The sequence below is a fragment of the Orcinus orca genome, chromosome 8 (genome assembly GCF_937001465.1).
Source record: "Orcinus orca chromosome 8, mOrcOrc1.1, whole genome shotgun sequence".
Classification (NCBI taxonomy): Eukaryota; Metazoa; Chordata; class Mammalia; order Artiodactyla; family Delphinidae; genus Orcinus; species Orcinus orca.
The window spans coordinates 93968737-93994773 of record NC_064566.1 but is presented as its reverse complement, the minus strand read 5'-3'; the positions used below and the strand labels follow the sequence as shown (position 1 = coordinate 93994773).

Sequence of the window (26037 nt, the reverse complement as noted above, 5' to 3'; positions counted from 1 at the left end):
TGCCATTTGCCAGGAAAGGGGAGACTCTCGGAGGTGAGATGGCACAGCTAAGGCTTTTTCATTACGCTATCCTCTCCACCCCCATGGCACCTGGCATGGAGCAGGCCCCTGGTAAATGGTGACTGAATTGATGCCGTTGCTCAAAGGAGAGGAAAAAAACGTGAGGGCATCGAGGGACTGCTATTCCCGATGGGACTGGGGCTTGGAAGAGAAAGGTAGACCAGAAGACCTGGGAAATGGGGGCGCCCTGCCCCACCCATCATTCTCAACATCTTCACCCAGAAAGAGGGAGCAAAGATGGGCCCAAGAACTGCATCTGGTTGTTTCTTTAATTGAATGCAGACTCATTCATAGAAAACAGAAATGCAACCATAGCATGGAAACAGACATTAAACGGAGCTCTGGAAAAAGATCCAGACCCTCCCTCCTCCTCTCCCCAGCCCAAAGGAGAGCTATTAAAACAAGCTGAGGAGAATAAAACACATTCCCATCCCCAAGGCAGAGGCCCCACCTGACCTCCCCCGACCTTGGCATCTAGAACAGACCAGGTAGGGCTAAGAGGATCCAAGGCGCAGAGCAGCCAGGGGAACCGGAGCTGGGGCAACTCAGTGTAAACTCCAAGATTTCGTATGTGTACATGTGTGCGACTGACACAGAACTTGGCTGAAGACTGGACGGAAACTTAGAAGCCAGCCCTGGGTCCTAGAGTGAGGCTGGACCAGGGACATAGAGGGGAATGTCATGTCCCTTCCCTGAGCCCCTTTCTAAGATAGGCACTGGGGCTCCCGTGGCCGTGGAGGCGGTGGGCCGGGCTGGGCTCTTTGTATCTCCCCACCTTCGCCTCTGGACATTCTCGGGCAGTGTCAATGGCACTGAAAGGCCCCCAACTGGGGCTTGGCAGGACTAAGGGCCTGGAAAGAAAAAGGAAGGGAAGGAAAGTGAGTTGCTTTTTCCCTCCAATCCTGGTGCCAACATCTGTCTGGGAGCTGACGGGATACGAAAGTGACCTCTGAATTCAGTCCTTCGATCAAAGGTGGTTCTGACAATGTGGGCTGACGCTCGTTGCTAAAGAGCCAGCCCTGAGCACAGGTCAGAGGTAGGAGGCAGCACTGCCTGGGACCCCTCGCAGGCCTTAGCACCAAAAGCCCAGCACCAGCTGGCCGGTCCCCAAAATCCGACAGCCCCATCCATCCTGGCTGAGCTGAGTGGTCAGTGATGGCAGCCAGATGCAGACCCAGGAGTAGTGGAGAGAACCCTGGTGCAGGACAGAGAATCAGGCCCCAGACCAGGGCCCTGGAGTGGAAGCTCGGGGAAGAAGAAAGGGCTTTGGGTCCCAGGCCAGGGGGGAGGGGAAGGATGGGCAGAATGCAAGGCATGAGATGGGCAGGCAACACTTCCCTCCTTTCTTCTGCAGATGACAAACAGAGAGCTGACGGACGGGGACCTGCGGAGGGCCCCAACACTGAGAAGAAAACAGCAATTTGGCCAACATCCAGGGTTTCAGGGGGGCAGGCCTCCTCCCCGGCAGAGGGCAGGAACAAGGCGCAAGGCCACCCTGTGACTGTCCCGGGCCAAGCCTGGGCTGGACCTCGCTGTCCCACGGCCACCTGGCACTGGGCAGCAGGGCTGGGACTCACGCCCCTGGCACTACGGAGGCTCTGGGCAGTGCGGCAGAGGAGCTAAGGGCCCAGTGAGAGAAGCAAGGGCCCGGCTCCCACTAGAAGACGTAGATCTTGTCCCGCTGCACTGTGTCCAGGTCGTCGTCCAGTGTCAGCAACACCTGGAGGGCGGATGCGGAGTCAAGCCCAGGAAAGGAGGCCACCTCCGCCTCCTCTCCAGCCTCCCCGACATACCAGGAATGACCCAAACATGGCGATGGAGGAGAGGAAGTGCCAGATGTCGTGGTCATCAAAGAAGTCGAGGAGGATGCAGTCCCGGTTGTGCTCCCGGGACTCTGCAGGGGTTTTCTGGGGTGGAACAGGGAGAGCTGCCTGCTGACACCGCCCAGGGGAGGCTGGGCCAGACCAGCTCCCATCCCCTCCAGGCACTCTCTGTTCCCAGTTCCCAGCCCCAGCCCTAGGCTGGAGAGCACCTTTTTTTTTTTTTTTTTTTTGTGGTACGCGGGCCTCTCACTGTCGTGGCCTCTCCCGTTGCGGAGCACAGGCTCCGGACAAGCTCAGCGGCCATGGATCACAGGCCCAGCCGCTCCACGGCATGTAGGATCCTCCCGGACCGGGGCATGAACCCGTGTCCCCTGCATCGGCAGGCGGACTCCCAACCACTGCGCCACCAGGGAAGCCCGTGGAGAGCACCCTTTTTCAGGCTCACCCCTTGCCCTCATCTCCCACACCTAAGAATTGGCCTTTAGTTGCAGACTGCTCCCTGAGAGCACTGGTCATGATTCCCTTGAAGGACTAGAAGGCCACCAAAGCCTCCTAACTCCGTTCCCTGCCTTGGACTCCGCCCCCGGCTCCAATCAGTCCTCCAGGGCTCCTCCCGGCTCACTTTCTCTCCAAAGCACTATTGTCAGCTCACACGGCCCCGCCCGAGGGTGATAGTAGCCAGGACCTGTGGGCCATGACCCGAGGCCCTCGAGGTCCGCCATTATCTCCCCAACCTCCATCCAGCAAACACTGGCTGGACCTCACTCTGTGTCTGGGGGCCGTCCGTGCCATATGCTGAGACCACAGAGATGACCAAGAAAGCTCCGCAGCGCCCTCAAGGAGCTCACGGTCTTTACCCGGCTCCCAAGCGAATGCAGTCACTGACCCCTAAGCTGCCTCTGCCTCGTTACTCAAGTCACGGCACCTCTGGGCCACAGGGCCCTTCCCCATCAGCCAGGGTCTCTAAAGGCCAAGAGCAAGCCCTGCCTCCTCTAAGCAGCTTTCCTGGACCTCCTAACTCACAGAAGCCTTTCTGTCCTCTGCCCTCCTACACATCCCCTACCTGTCTAGTCTATTACCCTTCATTGTACTATATTGTAAAGAAAAGCCAGGAACTGACAGTCTCTCTCTTTCTGGAACTAGATTGTAAGTGCTTCAAAGGCAGAGACGCTGCCAGACGTCGTTCTGATCACAGCAGGTGCCCTACGAGGCAGAGGGAAGAGCCTGACACCTCTGGCTTCAAACCCCAGCCGTGCCACCACTGGTTATGTGACCTTGGGCAGGTCACTGGGTCTGTCTGAGCCTCCACTGCCTCATAAGTAAAATGGGGATACTTCCACGCTGGCGTGGTGAACGGTAGGAGGATGAAATGAGAAAGCAGCTGTGAAAAGCACGGGCGATGCTCACAGACAATTTCTGAAAAGAGAACTGGCCGTTTGTGGGCTCACGATGAGCCTGTGGGCGACTCCCGTAGCCTCTTGGCAGGAGGACCACTCACCTGCCAGGTGCTGAGCCCCTGGAAGAAGAAGAAGAGTGCAAAGCCCCAGACCACCGAGGTGCAGATGATGCAGAGCAGGGGAATGAGCTTGATCCTCTCCCCGCTCCGGAGCTGGGGGAAGATGGGGAAGAGCAGCCTGAGGGCCCTGCCCCACTTCCTGGCCTGCCCTGGAAGCGCCGCCCCAGGCTTTCAGGATGGATGCTTTAGGAAGCCTTCCCATCACCCTACACAGCTCAACTTGTCCCCACACTAGCAGCCTGGTGTCCTCACCCCTGAGGTCCACCCTGGCTGGGCCTCCATCCATGTGCCCAGAACCCTGTGCTGGGGGGTGTACGGCCTGGGGCTCCTCTCACGGTGGATGGCACGAGGGGCCCTTGGGAAGCACCTAGCCCTCGGAGGCCCAAGTCCAACACAGACTCAGCAAGCCCCACCTCCTCAACCCCTTCTCCACAGAACGGGGCTCTTGCCAGCTGTGGCCTCAAGTGCTACCAGTTCTACGGGCCATACTTAGAATACAGAAGGGGCTCAGGAAACGGGTCTGAGGATATAGCTGGCTCCCGGGGAGTACGTGCAAGAGACTAGCCTCTCCCCTCCTCAAGACTCAGTAGCCTGGAGGGATGGACAGAAAAATTCTCACTCCCTCTTTGTGCTGCCCCAGGGAGGCTGTGCCCATCTCCCTCCCCACAAGGCAGAGCCGCTGGCTGAGGGGCTCAGCCAGCCCCGCTCACCTTCATAATGATGTAGAAGGCAAAGTAAAGAAGCAGGTTGCAGATGCCGATGGCCAACAGGTAGGAGGCAAAATCATTGGGACGCATGATGAGCCCATAGGCAGCCCTGGCAGGAGGGAGGAAGAGCTGGTGAAGCAGGGGAGGAGCAAGGAAAGGGCTCTCCCTCCCCACCAACCCATGTTTTATGAGGATGTGGGGCTGGGTTCAGAGGCCCACAGAAGATTCTAGAACCCCAGGGGCCAACACCTCTCTCTCCAGCCCCCATGTCTCATGCCCAAATTTGTCCATGTTCCCCACAGAAGCCCATGGCTGGCCAAGCGCCGAGCTGCCCACCCAACCTGGCTACACAGATGATGGCCGGACTCACAGTGACCAGTTGATAATGTTGCCCATAACCAGCAGCACCATGCGGTCCTGGAGGGAAGCAGAGACGGGGAACTGAGAGACAGGGAGAGAAGTGGAGGGAGGCCCGTCAGAGGGTCCCCACCCCGCCCCTGGGCTCTCAGCTGCGCTCCGAGTGCCCCCAGTGGAGGGAAGAGGAAGAGTGGAGGTAGAGGAGGAGGGACCCGGGGAGCTGGGCAGGTACCACGTAGAGGGGCCCGCTGCACTGCCGGATGCAGTCCGTGTAGAGCACGTGGAGAATGCGACGGCAGATCCCCGAGTCTATAAGAAGGGAAGGTGCTGAAAGGCACGGGCACCCTTTTGTCCCGGCCCCTGGTCTGTGCCAGCTGAGAGGACCCAGGGCCTCTCGGGGGCACAGCTGTGCCAAGGCCTCATTGAATTCCGTACCCAGTGACTCCCCTGGGCCCCCTGTGAGAGGGCAGAACCCAAAAGTCTCCCGTGAGACCAGGTCCCCGAGGCCACCAACCCCAGCAGGCCCCAGGCGAGCGCTCACCCAGCTTCCAGCGGCCCATGTAATAGAGCTGTGTGCTGAGGAGCAGGGTGGCAATGATGTGAATGACCGAGAAGATGACCCAGAATGCTGTGTTCCCTTTGCCGAAGACCTGTTGGGGCCACCAAAGGCAGGGCTGAGGAGAAAGCTGCTCTCCCGGCCCGCCCTTCCTCTGGGAGAGCCGGCTCTAAGCCCACCAGGCTGGGAGGGCACTTTAGGGAAGGAGCAGGGCTCTCTCCTGCAGGGGTGGACGGGGGTGTGTGCACACGTGTGCACCTTTCCTACGGGTGAGCAGAGCAGGCCGGGGCCTCACCACGCCCAGCACAGAGAAGAAAATGACGATGGCCAAGCAGGCATAGGCGCTGTAGGCACTGGCGTTGATGTCTGGGTGCCGCTTCTGGTACAGCTTCAGCATGCAGAGCCCCGCGATCATGTACATGAATGACGTGTCTAGGTGGAGGGACGTGGACGTGAGCTACGGAAACATCTGCGGAGCCCGGGCATGGAACCCCGGTCCCCACACCTCATCACAGCCACTGAGCAAGCTGGTGGCGGGCTGGCGCTTGAACTGCAGCTCCTTAACTGTCCCTGCCACGCCGCACTGCCGCCCCACTGGCTGTCACCCACAGTCTGACTTCCCCTGACGACAAGGACAACTTAGTCCGAGCACTCTGAGATCAGGGACTGCATCTTAATGATCTTTGTTTTCTCAGTGCGTGCACGTGCCTTTCCACAGGAAAGGCTTGACAGATGTATGAAACAGCATCCAGACGCTTATGTTCTACAAGTGAGGATGCGTGTTCACACAGGTCCTCCAGCCCTGGAGTTGCCCACATGGCTGTTTCTTGGGGATCCCAATCCCTGCGGGTGAATGGGGATGGCAGACTCAGGCAGATTCCTGTTGAGGTTCAGCCAGGGAAGAGGGAGGCCCCGCTCACCAAACTGGAAATTGGTATAGTTGGGGCAGACGTGATAGCAAGCGCTAAGGAGCCCCTCCATCATCAGGGCCGTGCCCATGGCATAGAAGAGGCCAAAGTGCTTGGGGATCCCACATTCCTGTTGCGGAGAGAGAAGGGAAGGGAGAGATGAGGTAAGGCGGGAAGGGAGGAAGGAAGGGGCCCTAAAGAGGGAGATCATGAGAAAGGAGTGGGATGGGGGGTAGAGTGGGTATTTAGCAAGGGCAGGGCCGGGCAGGGCTGGGCACAACAAAGCTGGGCAGGATAAGACTGGACAGGGATGGGCAGGGCTGGGCAGGGCCAGGCCGGGCTGGGCTGGGCTGGACAGGGCAGGGCAGGGCAGGGCAGGGCTGGGCTGGGCAGGGCTGGGCAGGGCAGGGCTGGGCAGGGCAGGGCTGGGCACGGCCAGGCTGGGCTGGGCTGGGCTGGGCAGGGCAGGGCAGGGCATGGCAGGGCTGGGCAGGGCAGGGCAGGGCTGGGCAGGGCAGGGCAGGGCTGGGCAGGGCTGGGCAGGGCAGGGCAGGGCTGGGCAGGGCTGGGCTGGGCTGGGCTGGGCTGGGCAGGGCTGGGCAGGGCCCTGCCTGCTAGGAAGGGTCTGGGCCTGAGGCCTCAGCAGGCAGGCGAGCGCTCCTCACCAGGGCGTAGAGGTCGTTACGCAGCAGGGCCCGGTTGTGGTTGATCTCGCGCTGCAGGATGACCAGCAGGAAGAGCAGCCCCAGCAGGATGTACCCCAGGTTGCTGAGGATGTTGTTGAAAGCGCTGGAAGGGGCGACAGCGGGCACGTTGCCTCGGCCTCATGCCCTGGCCACTTCCCCACCCGAGGCGGGCATTTGCAGAGCCCCTGCCCCTGCCCTGGTTCACCGTATGACGGGAAAAGGGGCCTCCTCCCAAGTGGATCCCCACCTGAGGTTGCCTAGAGGGTGGGCGCAGAGGAAGTTGTAGTAGCAGATGTCCTGGTTCCCTGTGACATTCACCACCTGCAGCGGGAGCAGGGAGGGGGCACTGCTAAAGTGCCTCAGTCCACAGCCTGCGCCACCACCCGTCACGTTCTGCAACGGATGGGAGGTGCCGCCACGGCCAGCAGGTGTGCGCACGTGACACCAGCAAGCCCCACTTTTGGTAAAGTCACTGCCCCCCTCGCTAGGTGTGGCTGAAAACCCTGAGGCGTGACCATGACGGAGGTTCTTGCCCCACAGTACAGAGAAGAGGGAAGGGAAACCGAGACTTACAAAGTCCCAGCACTTTTGTTTCATAAATCCCCATGACCTGGGGGAGGGGCCACCACTGCTGGCATGCTGCCCCCATTTTGCAGATGAACCGACTGAGGCTCAGGGAGGTTGAGTGACTTGCTCAAGGCCACCCAGCTGGTAAGGCAGAGTTGGGATGGGAACCCGGGACCCATGACCTAGGACCTGTGCTGGCTCCAAAGCCGCAGGCTGGAAGGCTCTGCACTGGGGCATTGTCCCAGCCTGGGGCAGCTCCTCGAGGGCATTTAGCTTGGGCCCTGGGGAGCCGGCCCCTGCCCACTCACCGTCTGGTAGGTGATCACCAGCTGCACCACAGGAAGTGCATAGAAGACAGCAATGGTGGCAATGTTCCTGAGGAGTGGGAGGGCGGCGGTGAGGTGGCAGCACCGAGGAAGAACCCGAGAACCCACCGCACCGTCCTGCCAATGACAGGAAGGCCGGCCTGCTCCCCCACTCACCAGAAGTAGATCTGGTACTTTTTCCGCAGGACGCGTTTGTCCTTGCGTGCCAGGTCAGCCACACAGAGGTATTGCTGGGGAGAAGCTGGAGTGAGCCCCATGCCCCACTGCCCCAGAGAAGCCCCTCTCGCCCAGGTTAGAGGAGGACATGGGGGGGCCTCCCTCCCACAGGCCAGAATTCCAGCAGGCCGAGTTCTGGGCGGTCCAGAGGGCTGGGAGCCGAGTCAATTTCCCCTGGAATCTGTGCCACCCCAGCAAGCTCCTTCCCTTTGCTTTCATAACATGCCACCCAGTGGCGAGATACACTGGGGCTGAACACACAATCTCCCTTCCTTGGGAACCCGTGACCAGGGCCAACCCACGTGGGGTCACACCTTGGTGCGAATGACATTCTTGTCTGAATCGATGTCGGCCAATGTGTCATAGTCGTCCTCCTCCACGGAGCTCATGGAGTCCAGTCGTGGCCGGGTGCCCACAGGATCAAGGGAATGGTCTGGGGCAGAAAGGGGAGAAGGGTAACCTAGTGGGCACAGAACCCAAGGTCTGTCCCCACCCACCTGGGACAATTGTCACAATTACTAGGCAGTGGGAAGAGGCAAACTGTGGGCTCAGAGCGGGGTTAGAGGTGGGCTCAGGCCTGGGGAGGAGGTATCAGGTGCTCCTAAGTCCTTGAGGGCAACAAGGGTGGACTCTGCGAAGAGGCCACCAAACAGGGACCGCTCCAGCCCTGCCGCCTCACTGAGCTAGGCTTCCAGGCCAGGACACCGAGCAGACCCCGGGCCCCAGACACGAGCAGCAGGACTGAATTTGGCAGAAGTCACGCTGATTAGAAGATGCCCAGCTGTGTGGGTTCTGAGAAGACACTGCCTTGGCCCCCACTGGGTAAAGACCCAGTGGGCCCTGGGGTGCAGGCAAGGGTGAGAGGCTGCCTCCTCTCTAATCCTTTATCCTGTTCTTTTCTTGTGCCTTCGGAAGCTTCCTCCTGTAACCTTGCTGACCAAAGGCCCCCAGGGCCAGGACATGACACCCCGGCCCATGAGCCCCAGAAGGCCAGAGAGTGAGGTGCTGGAAAACACAACAGCCAACCAGAATATCTGGCCTGGGGGAGGCTGGGGTGCCAGCTTGCCAGCATCAGGGGCCAGTGCCTGCCTATCTCAAAAGACACACGAGCTAGCAATTATTGGCATTAGATGGGGAAGCCATGCACAAAGCATCTTTCTGGTCCTAGAACCTTCTGGCTCCAGTCAACCGCCCTGGCAGGAGCTGATTGGTAGAGCAGCACTCGCCCTCCCCACATCTACCCATGGCAATGCACAGCTGCCGCATCTGGCCAAAGGGGAGGCGCCGCTTGAACTGGTCGTGCCCTTCAAAGGAAAGGGAAAGTTACCGGGGAAGTGGGACCAAGGAGGAAGGGATGAGGGAGGAGAGGGGTGGGGAGACAGCAAGCCCTTCCCTGGTTCCAGCGTCTGGCAGAAGAGGCAACCGCCCACCATCACGGTTCGTGCAGCCAGCACCAGCCCTGCACCGCACAGCTCTGCCCCGCCTGGCCCACTCACCCTGGTAATTGTAGGAGAGGTCCCCAGGGCCCGCGCTGCCAACCAGACCATCGGTGGATCCAGTGGAGCCGGAACCATTCTCTGTAGGGAATAGTAAATGGTGAGGCAGGCAGAAGAGACCTCAGGGCAGGGGACTCTGGACCCGTCTCCAGGGGGCGCCGAGGAGGCCACCCTGGAGGTGGTGACCCGGCGAGTGGGCAAGCATGAGCTCAAGTGCGGACGCGTACCAAAGGAGCCGTAGTTGTAGCCCTCGTACGGGGAGCTGCCAGGGAAGGAATCGGCCAGGACCCGAGGGTGACCTGCAACAAGAAGTCAGGGACCCCTTACATTACCTTCCTCACCTGCAGGGTGCTACCAGGCTAAAATGAGAATAATGTACTAGGAAATCTCTTGCACATATTATAGTAGTTTAGTATTTAGCATATTGATTAATATTCAAAGCTCTTTGTTACCATGAAAAATTAAATATCATAGAGTATATTGTGGTTATTAAAGTATGTATGTATACATTTTAAAGGTTTTTCAACAAATGTTAAAACAAATTTGCAATGCTTAATTATTCTGTTTCTAAAAATTCAATAAACTATAATTTATGAGTCATAAAAAAAAAGAAAAAGAAAGAAAGAAGTCAAGGACCCCTTAGCCTTGGAAGCAGAGAGAGGCTGCAAGCCAGGGAGAAGGGGGAAGGAAGAATCCAAAGAGAGACACAGAGGGGCCATGGCGGCAGCAAAGAATAAGCACCTATACCAGCAAACACCTATCCCACCACCACCACCTGCCCCATTGGAAACTCTCAGGCCCCTCTTTCCTCCCTAGAAAGACAGCAAAGTCAAGGAATTGACCATCTAAGTTACCAGCAGCAAGGACAGACCAGCATCGGCCTGCCCGGGTCCCACCCAGACACCCCTCTACTTCCCCTCCCCCTCCCCACTCTGGACTCCAGCTCCTCCGCCCACAGCACCTGGAGCTTACCAAGGAGAGAAGCTGAGAGAGAAGGTCCCAAGCAGGAGGGAGGATAGAGAGAGAGGGGTAGAAGAAGGGGAAAGAGAACGAAAGGTTAATAATCCCAGAGGCGGTGAGTCGCATTGTCTGAAGCGGCAGACAGCGTACCTAGACCCAGACACTGAATGAATCAAGTGACAGTCTTTAAGACGGGCACGTTAGGGACCAACAGGCACACTGCCCCAGGCCCATTTCCACCTACAGTGTTACTCCCTATCTGAACATCCAGAAGCCCTCAGTGGGACCTTCCTCCTCCAACCCCCAAGGGAACCATCCACCACTATCCCCACCAAACCACAAAGCAAACAGCCCACCAACCCAGACCCTCTGGAGGTACCGCTTTCTGGGCAGGCTCGGTCCACGGCCACCAGAAGGCTCTTCTTCCTCTGCCTGCAGGGACGGAATCCAGAGACAAACCAGAAGGGCAGCCGGAGGATCCCTCCTATGCTGGGCTGGCCTGCCTTCCACCCTCTCCACCCCATAACCCTGTCCTCCATCCATGATCCCAGGGGTCCTCCCAGGCTGGGAAGCAATGCGGGGTCTCCCTGCTTGGGAAGAAGGTTGAGGGGAGGGGTTGGTTTCCAGAGCAGAGGCCCAGGGACCTCAGACCCTCACAGGGACCTGCATTCCTATGCCTCGTGGTTGGAGATTATCCAGGGCCACACAGATCCTGCCAGGCCATTTCCCCGTGCCTGACCTACCCCAGAGCAGGGGAGGGCCCAGCAGTCCCACTTTACCTCCAGTTCTCCCAGCAGGCCAGGAGCACGGTAAGCAGGTAGAAGGAGAGAAATATGCCCAGGCAAAAGAGCATACCGCCAACGTAGGCCTCGGCTGTGGGCAGGGAAGTGGGAAGGAAAATACACCAGTACTTTCCACGCCTGCCCATCACAGCACGCAGGGCCCAGGCTCATCTCTCTCCACGTCTCCCCTCGGGCGGAATGACCCAGCCAGTGCCAACAATATGCCAAACTCGACATGATTCCTGGCTCTGCTCACACAGTTCCCTCTGCTAGAACTTTCTCCCCTACTTCTTTCTCCAAGACCCCTCCTTGACTTAACCTTCAAAACACAGCTGAGGAGCTGTGTCTTCTAGGAGGCTTTCTCTGCCCTGACCTCCCACAGTGACTGTCCTGGGTTCCTCACAGCCTTCAGCACCCTGCATAGCAACAGGCTCTAGACAGGGGCACCCTGAGGACCACAGCTAGAGCACAGCACCAAGCACACAGAAGGGACTGGAAACAAATGTGCTGAATAAGGAATCCATGCAGGAGAGGCAGTTTCTTTCCCCTTCTGCCACAATCCTTTATTTTTATCTTATACTTTCCAGTTTACAAAGGGCTCTATTCAATCACTCAGTAAACATTTATCGAGCATGACTAAGGGGCCTGGAACTTTCCTACTAATTTTGTGCTAAGCCGACTTAGTGAGGCTAATAGAGACTAACATTCTATTACTGCTGTTACAGAGATGGGGAAACTGAGGCTCAACGAGATTACACTGCCCACAGTGGCAGTGACAGATCTAGATCTCAGTCCCTCAATCTCTTTACTCATGGATGCTCCAAAGCACATTACTCACCCTCCCGCCGCTCCCTCCCCCCACCCCCCGTCATGAAGCCCTCCAAGACCACTCCTCCTTCCTACCCTGTCAGCCTGCTCGAGTAGGTCCTCCTTACCCTTCCCATTCAGAGAACACTCCCTACCCCAGGCCTGAAAGAAGAGCCAGTGGCCAGGCCATCCCCACTCAGCCACCCACACTCACACGTGACTGCTCGAGAGACCAACACTGACAGGGTTTTCTGGCGGTGCCCCTGATCGACCGGTTCATCTGGAAGTAAAATGGCAAAATGGCAAACCAGCGCCTGCCTGGAGCTTGGCTAGAGTTGGTGGGAACAGGCCTGGGAGAGTCTGGAGCCAGAAACCCACATCCCATCAGATCCATCAATCAGCCACACAGGCTCTTTTACCTCCCGGGAAGTGTCCAAGCCCTCCCACCCCTGGCCAGGCCCAGGGCACAAAATGTACCTTCTACAAAGGGGTAGAAAGGCAGGGAGCCTCCACAGGCTTGGTCTTCAGTTTTCACCACCACTACCACGTAAAAGCTGTTGCTGGGGAAGTCTTTGCGCTGCAGGATGAGGACGGTGATAATGGCGATGATGGTGACGATGAGGAGGATGGTGAGGACAGTGATGACGAAGATGACTGCCATCATCACAGCACCGTCGTCATTTGTCATCGCCATCACCATCCTTTTCTGAATACCTAACCCTGTCTGGCCTGAATACATAGTGTCAGGCCAGACACTATGCTAAACTCTTTGCTCATATATTATTTTATTGAATCCTCACAAAGATCCTTATGAGTGAGTACTATCATTATCCCTGTTGGATGTTAGCTTAGGGTCACACTGCCAGTAAGTGGTAGAGCCAGGATCGTCTGACTCCAGAGCCCATACCCTGCACTAACACTACTGCCAGGTGAGCAAATGAGGGTATGCCCCATCATCATGGAACACATGGGTGCCCTATTATAGCCTGGGCATCAGTCAGGAGAAAAAGTGGAGGGGCCGTGCTGCCTCCGTCAGCTGCACAACTAGATATTGTGAGCTGAACACATGCCTCTCCCTCCCTGCCCCCAGCACAGGTTTTAGCCTTTGCCAAGGGCAGCCCTCAACACCAGCCAGGGCCCTTTCCTCTCCCAGCTGTGGTGAATGACGTGTACAGAGCAGCCATAAAGGGTACTCTGCTCTTTCCTGTCCCCAAAGGCAACTGGGATTGTGATTCAATGCTTGCATGTATCAGGGGACCCAAAGTCTCAGGGACTGGACGGCCAAGACTCAGTCCTGTGGGTAGGGTAGGAATGGGGCAGGGGAGAAGAAGAGAGGGTTAGGAAAGCTAACCACCTGGCCACACCCCCCAGTGGGCCACGCCCATTTCCTACCTGCACGGTGATGGCTGCCTTCTTGGTCATAGTCTGGTACATGCCAATGAAGGCTACGTTGTTGTCTAGGTCATAGACAGGGCACTACAGAGGGAGGAGGGGACAGACAGATGGGCAGGGTCCTGGGCCCTGTCCCCTCTCTTCAGCAGCCCTGCTATCCACTGGTGGAGAGTAAAAGGGCAGGTTACTTACCAGGACATCCTGGATGGAGATGACTGAGCAGGGGAAGGCCTTGTTGGAGGTCACCTTGACAATGACTGAGTCCACTCCTTCCGGGAACTCATACTTGAAGTACTGAGGGCATAGGGAGGGCGGGGAGAGCCCCATCCCATGAGGATGCTCTCTTTGCCCTCTAGAAGGGAAGAGTGTGAATCCTCCCAGGGTTGGGCAGTGGAGGCTCTCTGGGAAGAAAGGCCTTGCCCACAAGCAGGTCCATTTCCCATACACCACTCCCCTCAACCTCAGCTGGGCACTCAGGACAGTGCCCAAGGGGCAAGTAGGAAAGATGGCAGCCAGACCCCATGTCTCTGCACTTCCTATACTGTCTGTCCCCCGCCACCTTAGGGCAAGTACTCCTGCTTCTAGAGAGTCCTCCACGGAGAGTACAACCAACCTGAAACTCCTGGCAAAGAGTGCTGACCACTCCCACCCCCAAGTCCAAGCTTCCCCATTTCTCCTCTGGAGGGACCGTTGACAGGGAGGTCTTACCTGGGGCTGCGCTGCCGTGGTATTAAAGCTGAACTGCTCTCCGGTCCTGTGGGGCAGAGAAGAGCCCCCCACCGTTACTCCCAGAGCTTGTGAAGGAGGCCAGTCCCGTGGCCCCCTCGCTCTCCCCTGCAGACCTGAGCACAAAGTCATCCATTCGGCTGACGCGGAGCTGGTACGTGGTGTTGACTGGTGACAGGGTGGACACATCCACGTAGAAGAACTGGACCTCGGACTCATTCTTGGTGGGGGGCTGACACAGCGTTCGTTCCACCTTTTGGTAGAGGTACTTGCGCTGAAACCTATGGTCCGAGGCAGAGATGAGACATGACTGCGGTTCCATGACAGCCAGCATGCCACTCCAGGGGAGCAGAGCCCCAATTCCTCCGCTCTGGTCCCACTACCTCCCTACCCCACCTCCACTAGGCTGACAAGCTCCAGGTCAGCTGGCTGGGCCCTTGTGCCGTTGACCAGCCTCCTGGCTCGGGGAATGGGGAGGAGAAACAGAGGGGCACCCAGGTGGTCGGGGGCCCTGGACAAGGCCCTGAGTAAGGCTCTGGGCAAGGCCTGGCCTGGGCCTACCCCCCCTCCCTGGTCCCCGGGTCCTACTCACATCCCTCGCAGGATCAGGGGCACCTGGAAGGACACCACCGCCTCCTTCTGGCGGACCACAAACAGCAAAGGAGCCCCCTTCTGCTTGTTCAGGACATTCACGGACACTCTCACGCCCTCTGTCTGCAAGATGACACGGAAATGTCCCTCAGTCGAGCCCGTGGTGACTCTAATTCTGCCACGGGAACACATGGCTCCAGAGACTGTGAGCTCTGCCCTCCCTCAAGTAGACGGCTTTGTGCTTTCCCCATCCAGGTGGAGATGGGGAGCTACTTATGCCCCTTCATCTGCCAGGGCAGCCCCCAGACTCCAGGAGGGACTTAGGGGAGAGGATGGGAAACACAATGGAGACCTCAGGCAGCCCCAGCATACCCCATTGCTATAAAAGTTCACGGATGCACATGCCTGCACACACATGCGTCTGCACACACGTGCATGTACACACATGCGCACACACAGGGACACGGGAGAGCAAGAAGTGCTCCCCAACCTTCTTCCTTGTGAGCCAGGAAGTTCCTATTCTACAACTCATCTGGCAGCCAGAGGCCACGGGGAGGTGGGGAAACAGGGATCGTTGAAAGCCAAGAAGGCCAAGTTCTATCCTTAGCTCTGACCAAGGGATAGGGCTGTGGAAAAGTCACTTCACATCTCTGAGCCTCAACATCCCCCTCTATAAAATGGAGACACTCCCACCATTGGCACTATGGAGGAAAGTATATAGGACAGTCGGAGCTTAAAGAAAAAAATAAGATAAAATAAACCCTGGGATTGCTTGTTATTGGGCTGCTGCAACCCAAGCCCTTAGGGCAGCACCTCCCAGACGGATAGAGGCCACCGTTCTCAGGGTAACCCCACATATGGGGGCAAAAAGAGAAAGGACTCTAAGTTGGATGAGATCAAACTTCAGAGAACCAGGCACTGAAGGCAGATCCTGGCCTGCCATCAAAACCCAATCCCTCCCCATTCTGAAAAAAAAAAAAAAAAAATCAGATTCCCATTCTGAACTCCACCACTTCTTAGTAAATCCAGTCCTGGTGAGAGCTGAGCAGGAGACCGTGAGCCAGGCTGCAAGAGTGCTCCAAATCTCAGCCCTGCCTGGGGTCTAGGCTTCCCAGACCTAGCTGTGCCCATGTTCAACTCACAGCTGGGGAGAAATGAAAGAGAAATCAGGGTGAGGAAGCTTCTCCACGGTAGGCAAACTCCTTCTCCCCTCCCACCCAACCTGGGGTTGGCTGTATCTCCACCACCTTCAACTTACAAGGCCAGCTGTCTTTCCAAGGGAAGGAAGAGGGCTGGGAAGTTCCCAGCAGTTAAAGCAGCCTGGGAAATCCTGCATTCATTTCCCTGGGGAGTCTCAGCTATAACTCCCTGGAGGCAGAGCCTTTCAGTTTGGGCCTGTCTCATCCCCCTGGGGTTTTCTGGGCCAAGCCCAGTAGCAAGCCTGCTTCCTTGCTCCCAGACCCCACAGTACTGTCAGACTCTGGGTGCTGGGTAGGGAGCAGGCCAGTCCTGCTCAGACTACAGCTGGTAGAAAGGAAGGGATCAAAGAGAAGATGGGAAAGAGGCAACTTCAGAAACTGTCCACTGGTAGCTTCAGAACAAACATCCCTGGCAAAGGAAGAAGGGCTGGCAAGAGGGTCCAGCGTGGTTCTGGGAAACCCAGTGGGGCGGCTGTTCTTGGGGACTGACAGCATCGCGGAACCCTGGTCCGCTAGCCCACTCACCACCAGCCCCGAGCCCAGCCCCTTCCCTCACCCGGTTGCGGGTCACAGTATGGTTGAAGGTGTAGATGTTGACCAGCTCGCTGTTGACTTCATCCACGTAGGTGCGCTCAAACTCGGCGTCTTTCTGCGAGACGTTCTTAGGCCCCAGAACCCCCAGATGGCTCTCGACCGAGGCCACCAAGAGTGCCAAGAAGGGCAAGCCCAGAGCGAACATGGCCCCGGCCGGGCGGCAGTGGCGGCAGCAGCGGCGGCGGCGACGATAAGCGACAGGTCACCTCCAGGGCGGGTTGCGGCTCTGGCCGCAGCTTCCAGCATCTCACCAGGACCAGAACTTTAACCTCGGCCTGAGATTAGGAAACGGTCCCTCCCCTGGAGCCGCAGACGCGCTCTCAGCGGCCAGGGAGGGGTTGGGGCGGCTGGGAGGGGGTGGGGAGGGGTTGGGGTACGGGCCACAGGAAGGGGCCCCAGCTCGCGAGGGGCCGAGCACGGCTGGGAGATCCGGCGGACGCCCGCCAGGGCCGTGACAGCCCGGAGGCGGCTAGTTGCTGGGAGCCTGGAGACGCCGGGAAAGGGGAGCGAGGGAGGGAGGGAGGGAGGGCGGAAGGGAGCGGAAGCCGGCGGCGGGGTCGGCCGCGAAAGGAGGAAAGTCTGAGGGTGAGGGGCGTGACAGGTGGTAGCGACCCGACGCCGCGCGGCGCGGCGAGTTTCTGGGGCGCCGGCTTCGGTGCTCAGAACTCCGGGGAGCAAGCAACGCCGCGGGGCGATAAACAGCAGGGCTGCCGGCCCGCCCGCTGACGTCAGGGGAAACTGACACAGATTTAAAGGGCCAGGCTTCGGTTTGGGTCTTAAAGGGGACGCCGCTTTCCAGCTGGAGGCCTTCTCCCACTCCTATCCTGTAACCGGCTCCTCTTTCATTATTCCGACCTTCTCTGGAAGCTCACTTTGGATTAGATGGATGTTTCCGTGAAGGATCTCCAAGTGTTGGATTCTTGTTGACAAATTCTCTTTTTCACACGTAAGGGTCACCCTCACCCCCACCACCACTGCCATTACCACTAACATCCTCCGCCCCTGGGACGTTTTTTTTTCTCCCAATTATCTTAAGAAAAGAAAAATTTCTAAGAACTAGGAAACTGCCCGTGGAGGGGAAGCCGAGACAGAAATGCCCGAGAAACCCTGTGCGCTCCCGCCTCCCACTGCAGCGGCCACACAGCTTCAAGGATGCCTTCAAGCTCGAAGGGCTGTTTCTCTTCTTCTCTGCTGGGGCAGCTACAAAGCTCGTTGAAAGAAACTTCTACAAAATAGTTTGGCACCACGTCTCAATGAGCTTAAAGAGCTTTACACTCTTTGACCAAATAATTCCACTTCTGGGATGCTATCCTAAGGAAATAAGAAATACAGATAAAAAAAAGTGTGGGCAAATATCCTTATCACTGTGATCCTTATAATACAAAGCTTAAAGGAAACAGCTTAAATGTCCATAATGAGGGAGTGCTTAAATGTACTATTATCATGAAGCCATTGAAAGTGATGCTTAAGACATTTAGGGACATGCAAGCAGAGAATTCAGGTTATGACACTATATAAACAGTATGTTTTCCAAATACATAGACATGCATAGAAAAACGTTGAAAACTGCATAAAATTTAGCAATGATTACCCTTGAATTACAGGTGGCTTTTTAAATAACATGTATCGGCCTTCCCTGGTGGCGCAGTGGTTAAGAATCTGCCTGCCAATGCAGGGGATACGGGGTCCGGGAAGATCCCACGTGCCGCGGAGCAACTAAGCCCCTGCACCACAACTACTGAGGCCACGCACCACAACTACTGAAGGCTGCGCCTAGAGGCCATACAGCGAAGCCACCACAGTGAGAAGCTCATATACCACAACAAAGAGTAGCTCCCGCTGGTCCCAATTAAAGAAAGCCTGCGCGCAGCAACGAAGACCCAATGCAGTCAAAAATAAATAAATAAAAATAAATGTAAATAAATAACATGTATCATATCATTTTCCTCTAATTCCAAAAGTATAGACAAGTTCAGGAAAGAAAGAAAGAAAAAAAGAAAGATCACTGGTTGGATGGTCTTTACATTTATTTAATATATTTTTAAAATTTATAAATTTTCTACAATGTACACAAATTCTAAGAACATACCTAAGACAAATTAGATATGTTTAAAGGGAAAGAAAGTCCACTTCTGAAGTTGTCAGATACCCTGATGAAGCCACCTAGGCCATTGGCTTGTCAGGGTTCTCTTGCTTGCAAGATTCCAGCAGCCTCAGTCCCTGCCCCTGCCTTACTACCTGGGTGTTGTTCCAGTCAGGACTATTTTAGCTTATGACCTGTTATAAATATGTATTCATTCCTGCAATAAATATTTAATGGGCACCTACTATGTACCAGGTACTGTTCTAGTTATACTGGGCAAACAGTGAGGGAGAGAATTAGACCTAGCCCCTGCCCAGGCATTCGTACAGTGAGGATGAAGAACAAAAGCAAGCTGCAGGGGCTAGAGAACTCTAGAACCTTAGCAGACTCCTGGGCCAACCCCTCATTTTACAGATAGGCAGAGCGAAGCCCAGAAAAATTCAGCTCATGAGTAGTTCACTAAAGTCCCCTGTGCCTTGGTCCAGTACTCTATCCCACATATCTATACAAACCTGAATCGGAATCAGAGGACCCTCAGGATTACAAGAGGTATCTTCACAATGAGCCCTCCATGCAGTCAGCAACCCAGTGTGGAGAGTCAATGTAGACTTCCACATTCCAACTGGACTTCACTTTTTCCCTCATCACAAACCTCCCGGTAAATCTGGAACTCTAAGAAATACTGCCACCCTGAGCTTGAGCTCCCCAGTGAGGCTGATGTGATTTAACTGGTCTACCCTGTCTGTGCCAGGAGCTTTCCCGGGTTCTGTGGGGACCACAAGTTGAGGACCGGAGCATTTCTGCCATAGGCTGGTTGGTGCTGAGGCTGTACTGAATAATCCCAGGCTGGGCTTGGGGGTGGGGAGAAACATTCCAACTCTGCCTCAGGTTTGGGGGCAAAATGTGCCTCTAGGCCTGTTTAAAATGCTCATGGAGACCCTACTTGCAGTTTTTGAATCACAGTCTCTAGAGGTGTAACCCAGGAATCTGCATTTTAGGAAGCACTCCAGAAGTTTGCTATACACAATAAATTTTGAGAACTACCGATCTGGGGCCAAACAACTGTGACGATCAATATTTCTGTTTGCTCCCTTTCTCCGGGCAACATCTTTTCCTTTTTCAAGGTCTCAAGGGCTTAACCTCGAATGTTCAGACAGGGTGGGAGGGCAGCAGCCCTGTGTTTTCCCAGGGTTTCTCAGGTCTGCAGAACTTTCCTCAGCCCTGCTGCCCCACCCACGGTGGGTAGGAGGGTTGGGGGCCGGAGGGAGAGACAGCACAAGCCTGTTATGAATAGGCCCTTTCTGAGGTTTGGCAGCCCTGAGTGGAGTGAAGGCTTTTTTTGTTGGCTGCAGCAGTCAGTGTAAAAGAAGGGCAGGGCTTCCCTGGTGGCGCAGTGGTTGAGAGTCCGCCTGCCGATGCAGGGGACATGGGTTCGTGCCCCGGTCCGGGAAGATCCCACATGCCGCGGAGTGGCTGGGCCCGTGAGCCATGGCCGCTGAGCCTGCGCATCTGAAGCCTGTGCTCCGCAACGGGAGAGGCCACAACAGTGAGAGGTCCGCGTACGGCAAAAAAAAAAAGAAGGGCAGTGCTGGGTCTCAAAGCCAGACTTCTAAGTGCAAAGAGATGTCAAGTCCTGAGGGCAGGCCCCCTGGCCTTCTGCATAGGCCCAGCTACTGCATTCTCTGCCATGTTATATAAAAAGCCCAACCCCAGCCCTGGTGATGAAGGGGGCAGTGTTGGGTCACAAGGCTGGATGACTTCCTTTCATTTCCCTGTGGGCCATCCTTCTGATCCTGAATGCAGAAAGGACCTGGGAAATGGGACCATTCACCAGGCAGCTGACAAGGTTCACAGCTTTCCACGAGTCCAGCTCCATTTTGTGTCACAGGATTTTCAGAGTTTGGAGCAAGAAGACAGGAAGGAAGCTTCGGCTGGCTCAGGGGTATTGTTAAAATGACCTTAGGACTCACCAACAGCAGGATGGATTAGCTGAATCCGATCGAGTAATTTAGGAATCTGGGTGGTAGGTAGTGGCCGTGTCTGTCGGTGGGTGGCAGAATCAAAACAGACTTTAGAATTAACTAATGGTATAACTTTAACCCAGAAAAAAAGGTTGTAAAACCAGCCCCTGTGAAGGAAATGAACTTGACGTTCCCTGTTTTCACTGTGACCGTAAAAAGGGCTCAGTGTATCTACTTGGAGATCAAATACAATTGTCCCGGGTATAGGCAGCTCCAGAAGCAAGAGTACAGCCCTTCTTCCCACCATGCAAGTTCTGTTCTTTCCCAGAGCTGCCCTCATGTCTGTTTACCTCTCCATCAAAGACTGTGAAAAGGGGGTGCATATCATATTAGGAATCAGTTAAAGGTACAGTATTTACTCTGTCATTCTGGGGAGAAGGTCTCATACCCATCCCATAGCTTCATGGTGTTGTGGAAAAAAGAAGGACTTTGATGATAGAAAGTTCTATGTTTAATTCCCTGTATTGTGCATCTTAGGCAAATTGCAGTTTCTGAGCCTTCAGGATCCACCTCTCATCTCCATTGTCCTCCTAAATGCCGCACACAGTGGAGCTGGGCTTGACTGAATTCATCATCCTGAACTATTGTCTAAAGAGTAGAAGGGGAATCAAGGGAGAAGAGCTTTGACCAAGTGGCCAGGACTTTCTGCCAGAGACAGATCAGCCACTCTGCATTTCCTAAACCTTCGTTTTCACCATTCAGAAGGGGAAATGTGCACAGTGCGTTCAGGCATCCGGTTCCCTGTGGCCGTGTGATGGAACCAACATCAGGGCTTTCCAGGAAATGAGGCTGGTCATCAGGTTGCTGAAAACAAGCAGATGAATAATTGATCAACTCAAATCCGTGTCTCCAAAGATCACTGATAAAACTGAGCCAGCCATCCTCCTATTTCAAGAAACCTTGGGTCTCTGGCTAAGAAATCAGAAGATGCAACTGAAGAACCTTTTACTCCTCTCTGACTGTATCTAAAGATCACATACAGCTACCCAGTCCTTATTCCAAGTTGTTCTTATCAGAACAGGTCCCCTCTCTTTACACTCTGGCTCGGACACAGGCTACATCCTATAGCTGCTTCTGTTATTTCATTGGTTCCTAGAGTCTTCACAAAGGTGATTTTCTCATTCACGATATTTTTGTCCCTCTGAACCAGTCTAGCTTTTTCTTCTAACTTCACTTTTCCTATAAAAACCATCTTTATTAATTCCATCTAGTTCTTTTTTATTTTTTATTGAAGTATACTTGTATTATATTGATGTACAATATTATATAAGTTACAGGTGTACAATATAGTGATTCACAATTTTTAAAGGTTATACTCCTTATAGTTATTATAAAATATTGGCTATATTCCCCATGTTGTACAATATATCCTTGTAGCTTATTTAACACATAACAGTTTGTACCTCTTTATCCCCTACTGCTATCTTGCCCCTCCCCCCTTCCTTCTCCCCACTGGTAAGCTCTAGTTTGTTCTCTGTATCTGTGAGTCTGCTTATTTTTTATTATATTCACTAGTTTGTTGTATTTTTTAGATTCTACATACAAGTGATATCCTACAGTATTTGTCTTTCTCTGTCTGATTTATTTCACTTAGCATAATACCCTCCATGTCCATCCATGTTGCTGAAAATTGTGAAATTTCATTCTTTTTTATGGCTGAGTAGTATCTCATTGTGTATATAATACCACATCTTCTTTATCCATTCATCTGTTGATGGACACTTAGGTTGCTTCCATGTCTTGGCAACTGAAGATAATGTTGCTATGAATATTGGAGTGCATGTATCTTTCATAATTCCATCTAGTTCTAATCAAACAATTCCAGAAAATGTCTCAATAATTTTTGTAATACGTATATACTGCATCTTTCTGGTTTTCACTGTTCTTAGGTAAACTTATCACTAGCTGGAATAATGTCTACTGTTTCTTACAAGTAGCAGCATAATACCATTGAAAGGACAGAAATTGAAGTCAAATGATTTGTATTCCAGTTTCAATTCTGACCGTTACTGGCTAGATGATCATGAAGAAATTACTCGATCTCCTATCCATTCATTCATTTATTCAGTGCCTAGTGTGTACTAGTCACTAAGCTAGGTGCTGGGAACACAGAGATACTTAAAACACATTCTCTGTTCTTAAGGAATTCATATCTAGCAGTGTAGAAAAGTGATTAAGTGCAATGGTAAAAGATTTACACAGGGTATTATGGGAATTCAGAGATGAGAGACCTAGTACAGATGTGAGCTGAAAATAGGAGAAATCAGAAAACATTCCAGGACTCTCTGAAGGATTCTTAACAGATGAGTAGGAGTTAGCTTGGCAAAGGGGCAGGAGCATATTCCAGAGGGTCTCAACTTGGGGCAAAGGCAGAGACTCAGAGTTCAATGCTATTGGCATGAAGTTCAAAGTAAGAGGTGGGAGGATATAAACGAACTGAAGAGGGCCAGGTCATGCAGCACACTGGATGTTATATTTAATAGCCTGGACTATCAGTGGTTATCAAAGAGCATGCTGCAGTACACTGATGTGTCATTAATTTTTACAGGGGTGCTGTCAAACTCTATCAGTGTGTAAAATTTGTTTTTTTGATACATATTTTTGATGTGATTTGTTAAGATAAAATAAGCCAGCAAATAAGCAAGAGGCAAGAGGCATAGCATAAAATCAGGCCCAAGAAAGACTATGTGTTTAGCAAAACAATTAAGTTCTTTGCTTTGTGGCTATGTAAAAATATGTAGCTAACGTTTCACTCCTGCCTTGGCTGGAGAAGAGCAGGGATGGATTCTCCTGCTGGTTCCTTCCCCAAGTAGATGCTGGTGAGGGAGCTTCCCCTTCCACCACACTACCCTCTCTTCCACTTCTGGGCCACTGAAGAGGTTCACACAGCAGTTTGGAAACAATCAGCAAAGCCTCAGGCCCCAGGCTGCTTTCACTGCTGTCCTGTGATTTAAGGGGAACCTGTGACCAGCTCACAAGGCAATGCCTCTGGGGGGGTGGGTGGAGAGGAACTTGGTGTGATTAGATGGGGAGGGTGGGCAGGGGGAGGCAAGTAGAAAAACAAAAATACCTCAGTTTAGTTATCTCCAAATTTTATCCTTTTATAGGAATAAATCATTTTAATCCAATAGCCTCACCATGGTGAGAAGTGATAAAGCGAATGTCGCAAAAACCACAGACACTTTTAGCTGCTTAGGAACATTTTATTGGCATATCAATCTGCTGTAATCATTGCTGGCGTGGTTGGTGGAGTTAGTCATCTGGATAGGCCCTAATGGGCCAGGTAAGTGACCCTTGTTCTGGTCACACAGCTCTAAAGAGGTTGTCCTTGGGGCAGATGTGTTAGCTTGGGGAGGCGAAGGTGATAAAGGAGAACTGTGTCCACATTGTCACTAGCAGCCACATTGTTATACTGAGACTGAGGCCATTCACCCAGGTCAGATGAGGTAGTCCACAGCACACATCCACAGAAACCCACCTGCAGAACTGTCTGGACTCGTGTATGGAGTGGACTTCAAGGGAGGCAGCTGTGTTTTCTGAAGGTCTGACATGAACCCTCATTCAGTATTTCCATCTGCACTTGCGGCCCCCACCACCGCCCCTCAGCATATGGAAGCTGACAACTCCTATTTTAATCATTCTGCCATTTATTACTGACTGTACTTACACTTTCCTGTTTTAGACTTTAAATCTTATTTCACTTACCCAAGTATCCTCCTGTCAATCTGAACTTCCTGACATGCTAATACAGTTGCCAGTCTTTGAACCCCTTCACGTGTACCACCCAAAATTCTTGGCTCTATAAACACAATTTAAATTCTACTGCTGGTTTTAAAGCGGAAAACAAGATGGCCAGATAATGCGCTTTAAATAAATTCTAATAATTCCATGGCCACGTGGAGGATGGACTCGAAAGGGAGTATATTGATTGCAGAGACTGAAGGAAGCTGTTGCCTTTGGTCCAGGTGAGACTGTGACTTCATTCCCAGGACTTTCAACTGAAAAGAAACTAGGGATGTATATGCAATGAACTCAGTGAATCACAATCTAGAGCTAAAAAGACACCCCAGTTTGAATGAGTAGTGGTTAAGAGCAAGGACTTCGAAGTCAGGTAAAGCTGGGTTCAAATCCCAGCTCAACCATTTATATTACATGACTCATCTTTGACAAGACAGCAAACTTCTCCAGGCCTCCCAGCCCACTGTAAAGTTGGAAATGCACCTACCTAAATTGCTTAGGTGGTTAATATATGGGAAATGTTATCCTGAAGCTTTTCTCCCTAGATGACACAGGAATTCAGAATACTCCAGTTCATTTGAGGCACTTAAGTTCAAGCTGGTGGTAACAGTAGAAAGAAATATTCCAAAATGTAAAAAAGAAGAATTGGTGATTATTAGCATGAGGAATCGAGAAACTATAGAAATTGGGACAATTAATGTGAATAAAATTCTAAAGATTTGAAATTAGGAAAAAGGGTCAAGAGGTCAATTTAATGACTTAATTCTCTTTTTAACTACCAGATGCTATTAACAAATCTGAAACATTTCACTTGACAATATTTCCACGTATCTACTTAGGATTCCTTCTATCTGCTCATCCTACCCTGCCATTCTGCACCCCCAAGGAGATAAGTGATGAGGGTCAGCTTGGTACATTCAGCTCCACAGAAAAGCAGCAGGATGATCTAAGTATCCAATTTGCCTGTGATAAGGTAGGAAAAAAAAAATCCCTTCTCTCTTCATGGGAATTCAAACTATGATAAAGGAGACAGAAAGACAGCAAGTTTGAGTGAAATGTGTACATTTATATTGAAATATGCACTAAAACAGAATGAGTTCTACTAGTCAATGAAATTTTGCCAAAGCGGAATCACAAACTTCCGTTGGGGAGGTCCACTCAGCTAGCAGCAGTGATCCCCAAGCAGGAACACCAAGGAGAAGCCTGGGAGACCCCACCCCAAAAAGCCTTTCAAGGGATCCCAACTCACTTCTCCCACATGCACCCACACAGATTTAGGAGCACAGTCATGCTCCTCATTTTCTTATATCTTTAGTTTCTTCTTCGCTGCAATAAATATAAAATTGGCAATGCTCATATACCACAGCACAGACAATATTTCAGGTGTTAGCATACAACTGTAAACAGTGACTAGGTTAAAAAAATAAAAAAGATAAAGAAAGTTGAACATTATTTTTAAACAACGACAAAATTCCTAAGAGCAGGGCATGAGCTACTCAAGATTTGTTTTGTTGCGTTAAGGTTTTTGACAAAAAATTCAGGTTTAGACAGATGTCCAAATAGACTCAAGGTGGTAGCCAAACCACTGCCCATGGCAGTCTAGAATATGTGGCAGCAAAACAACATGCCCTAGATCACCCTTGGCAGTACATCTTCAACCTGCCACATTCAAGATGGGACTGCAGAAATCTTTATTGTGCCATCACCAGCTGCCATCTAGTGCAGTGGGAATGGGTGGGCAAAGGAATGGAAGTTTGCTGGGAGACAAATAGAATTAACACCTCTGCTGGCTGCCTGGAAAGTTGGCCCCTTAATCACAAGGACAACTAGGACATTTCACTTGGACAGTGCATTAAACTTCATATATGTGTGTGTATATATTTCTCATATATATATATATATATATATATATGAAATCCAAAGATT

General features: G+C 53.0%; 1 protein-coding gene across 1 annotated transcript; it reads right to left on the bottom strand.

Moving 5' to 3' along the window:
- Positions 1–311: 311 nt before the first annotated feature.
- SIDT2 (SID1 transmembrane family member 2) lies at positions 312–16957 on the bottom strand. Its single transcript, XM_004273362.4, has 26 exons — positions 16232–16957; positions 14478–14599; positions 14002–14166; positions 13868–13913; positions 13352–13453; positions 13160–13243; positions 12245–12344; positions 11982–12047; positions 10958–11051; positions 10558–10610; positions 9446–9517; positions 9219–9299; positions 8037–8155; positions 7663–7736; positions 7489–7555; positions 6861–6934; positions 6593–6716; positions 5940–6057; positions 5315–5451; positions 5005–5113; positions 4696–4772; positions 4477–4523; positions 4110–4215; positions 3382–3492; positions 1854–1967; positions 312–1780 (listed from the first exon to the last, which is right to left on the bottom strand). The coding sequence occupies exons 1-26, from the start codon at positions 16412–16414 to the stop codon at positions 1718–1720; spliced, it is 2508 nt and encodes an 835-aa protein (XP_004273410.1). The 5' UTR covers positions 16415–16957; the 3' UTR covers positions 312–1717.
- Between the last annotated feature and the right edge of the window lie 9080 nt (positions 16958–26037).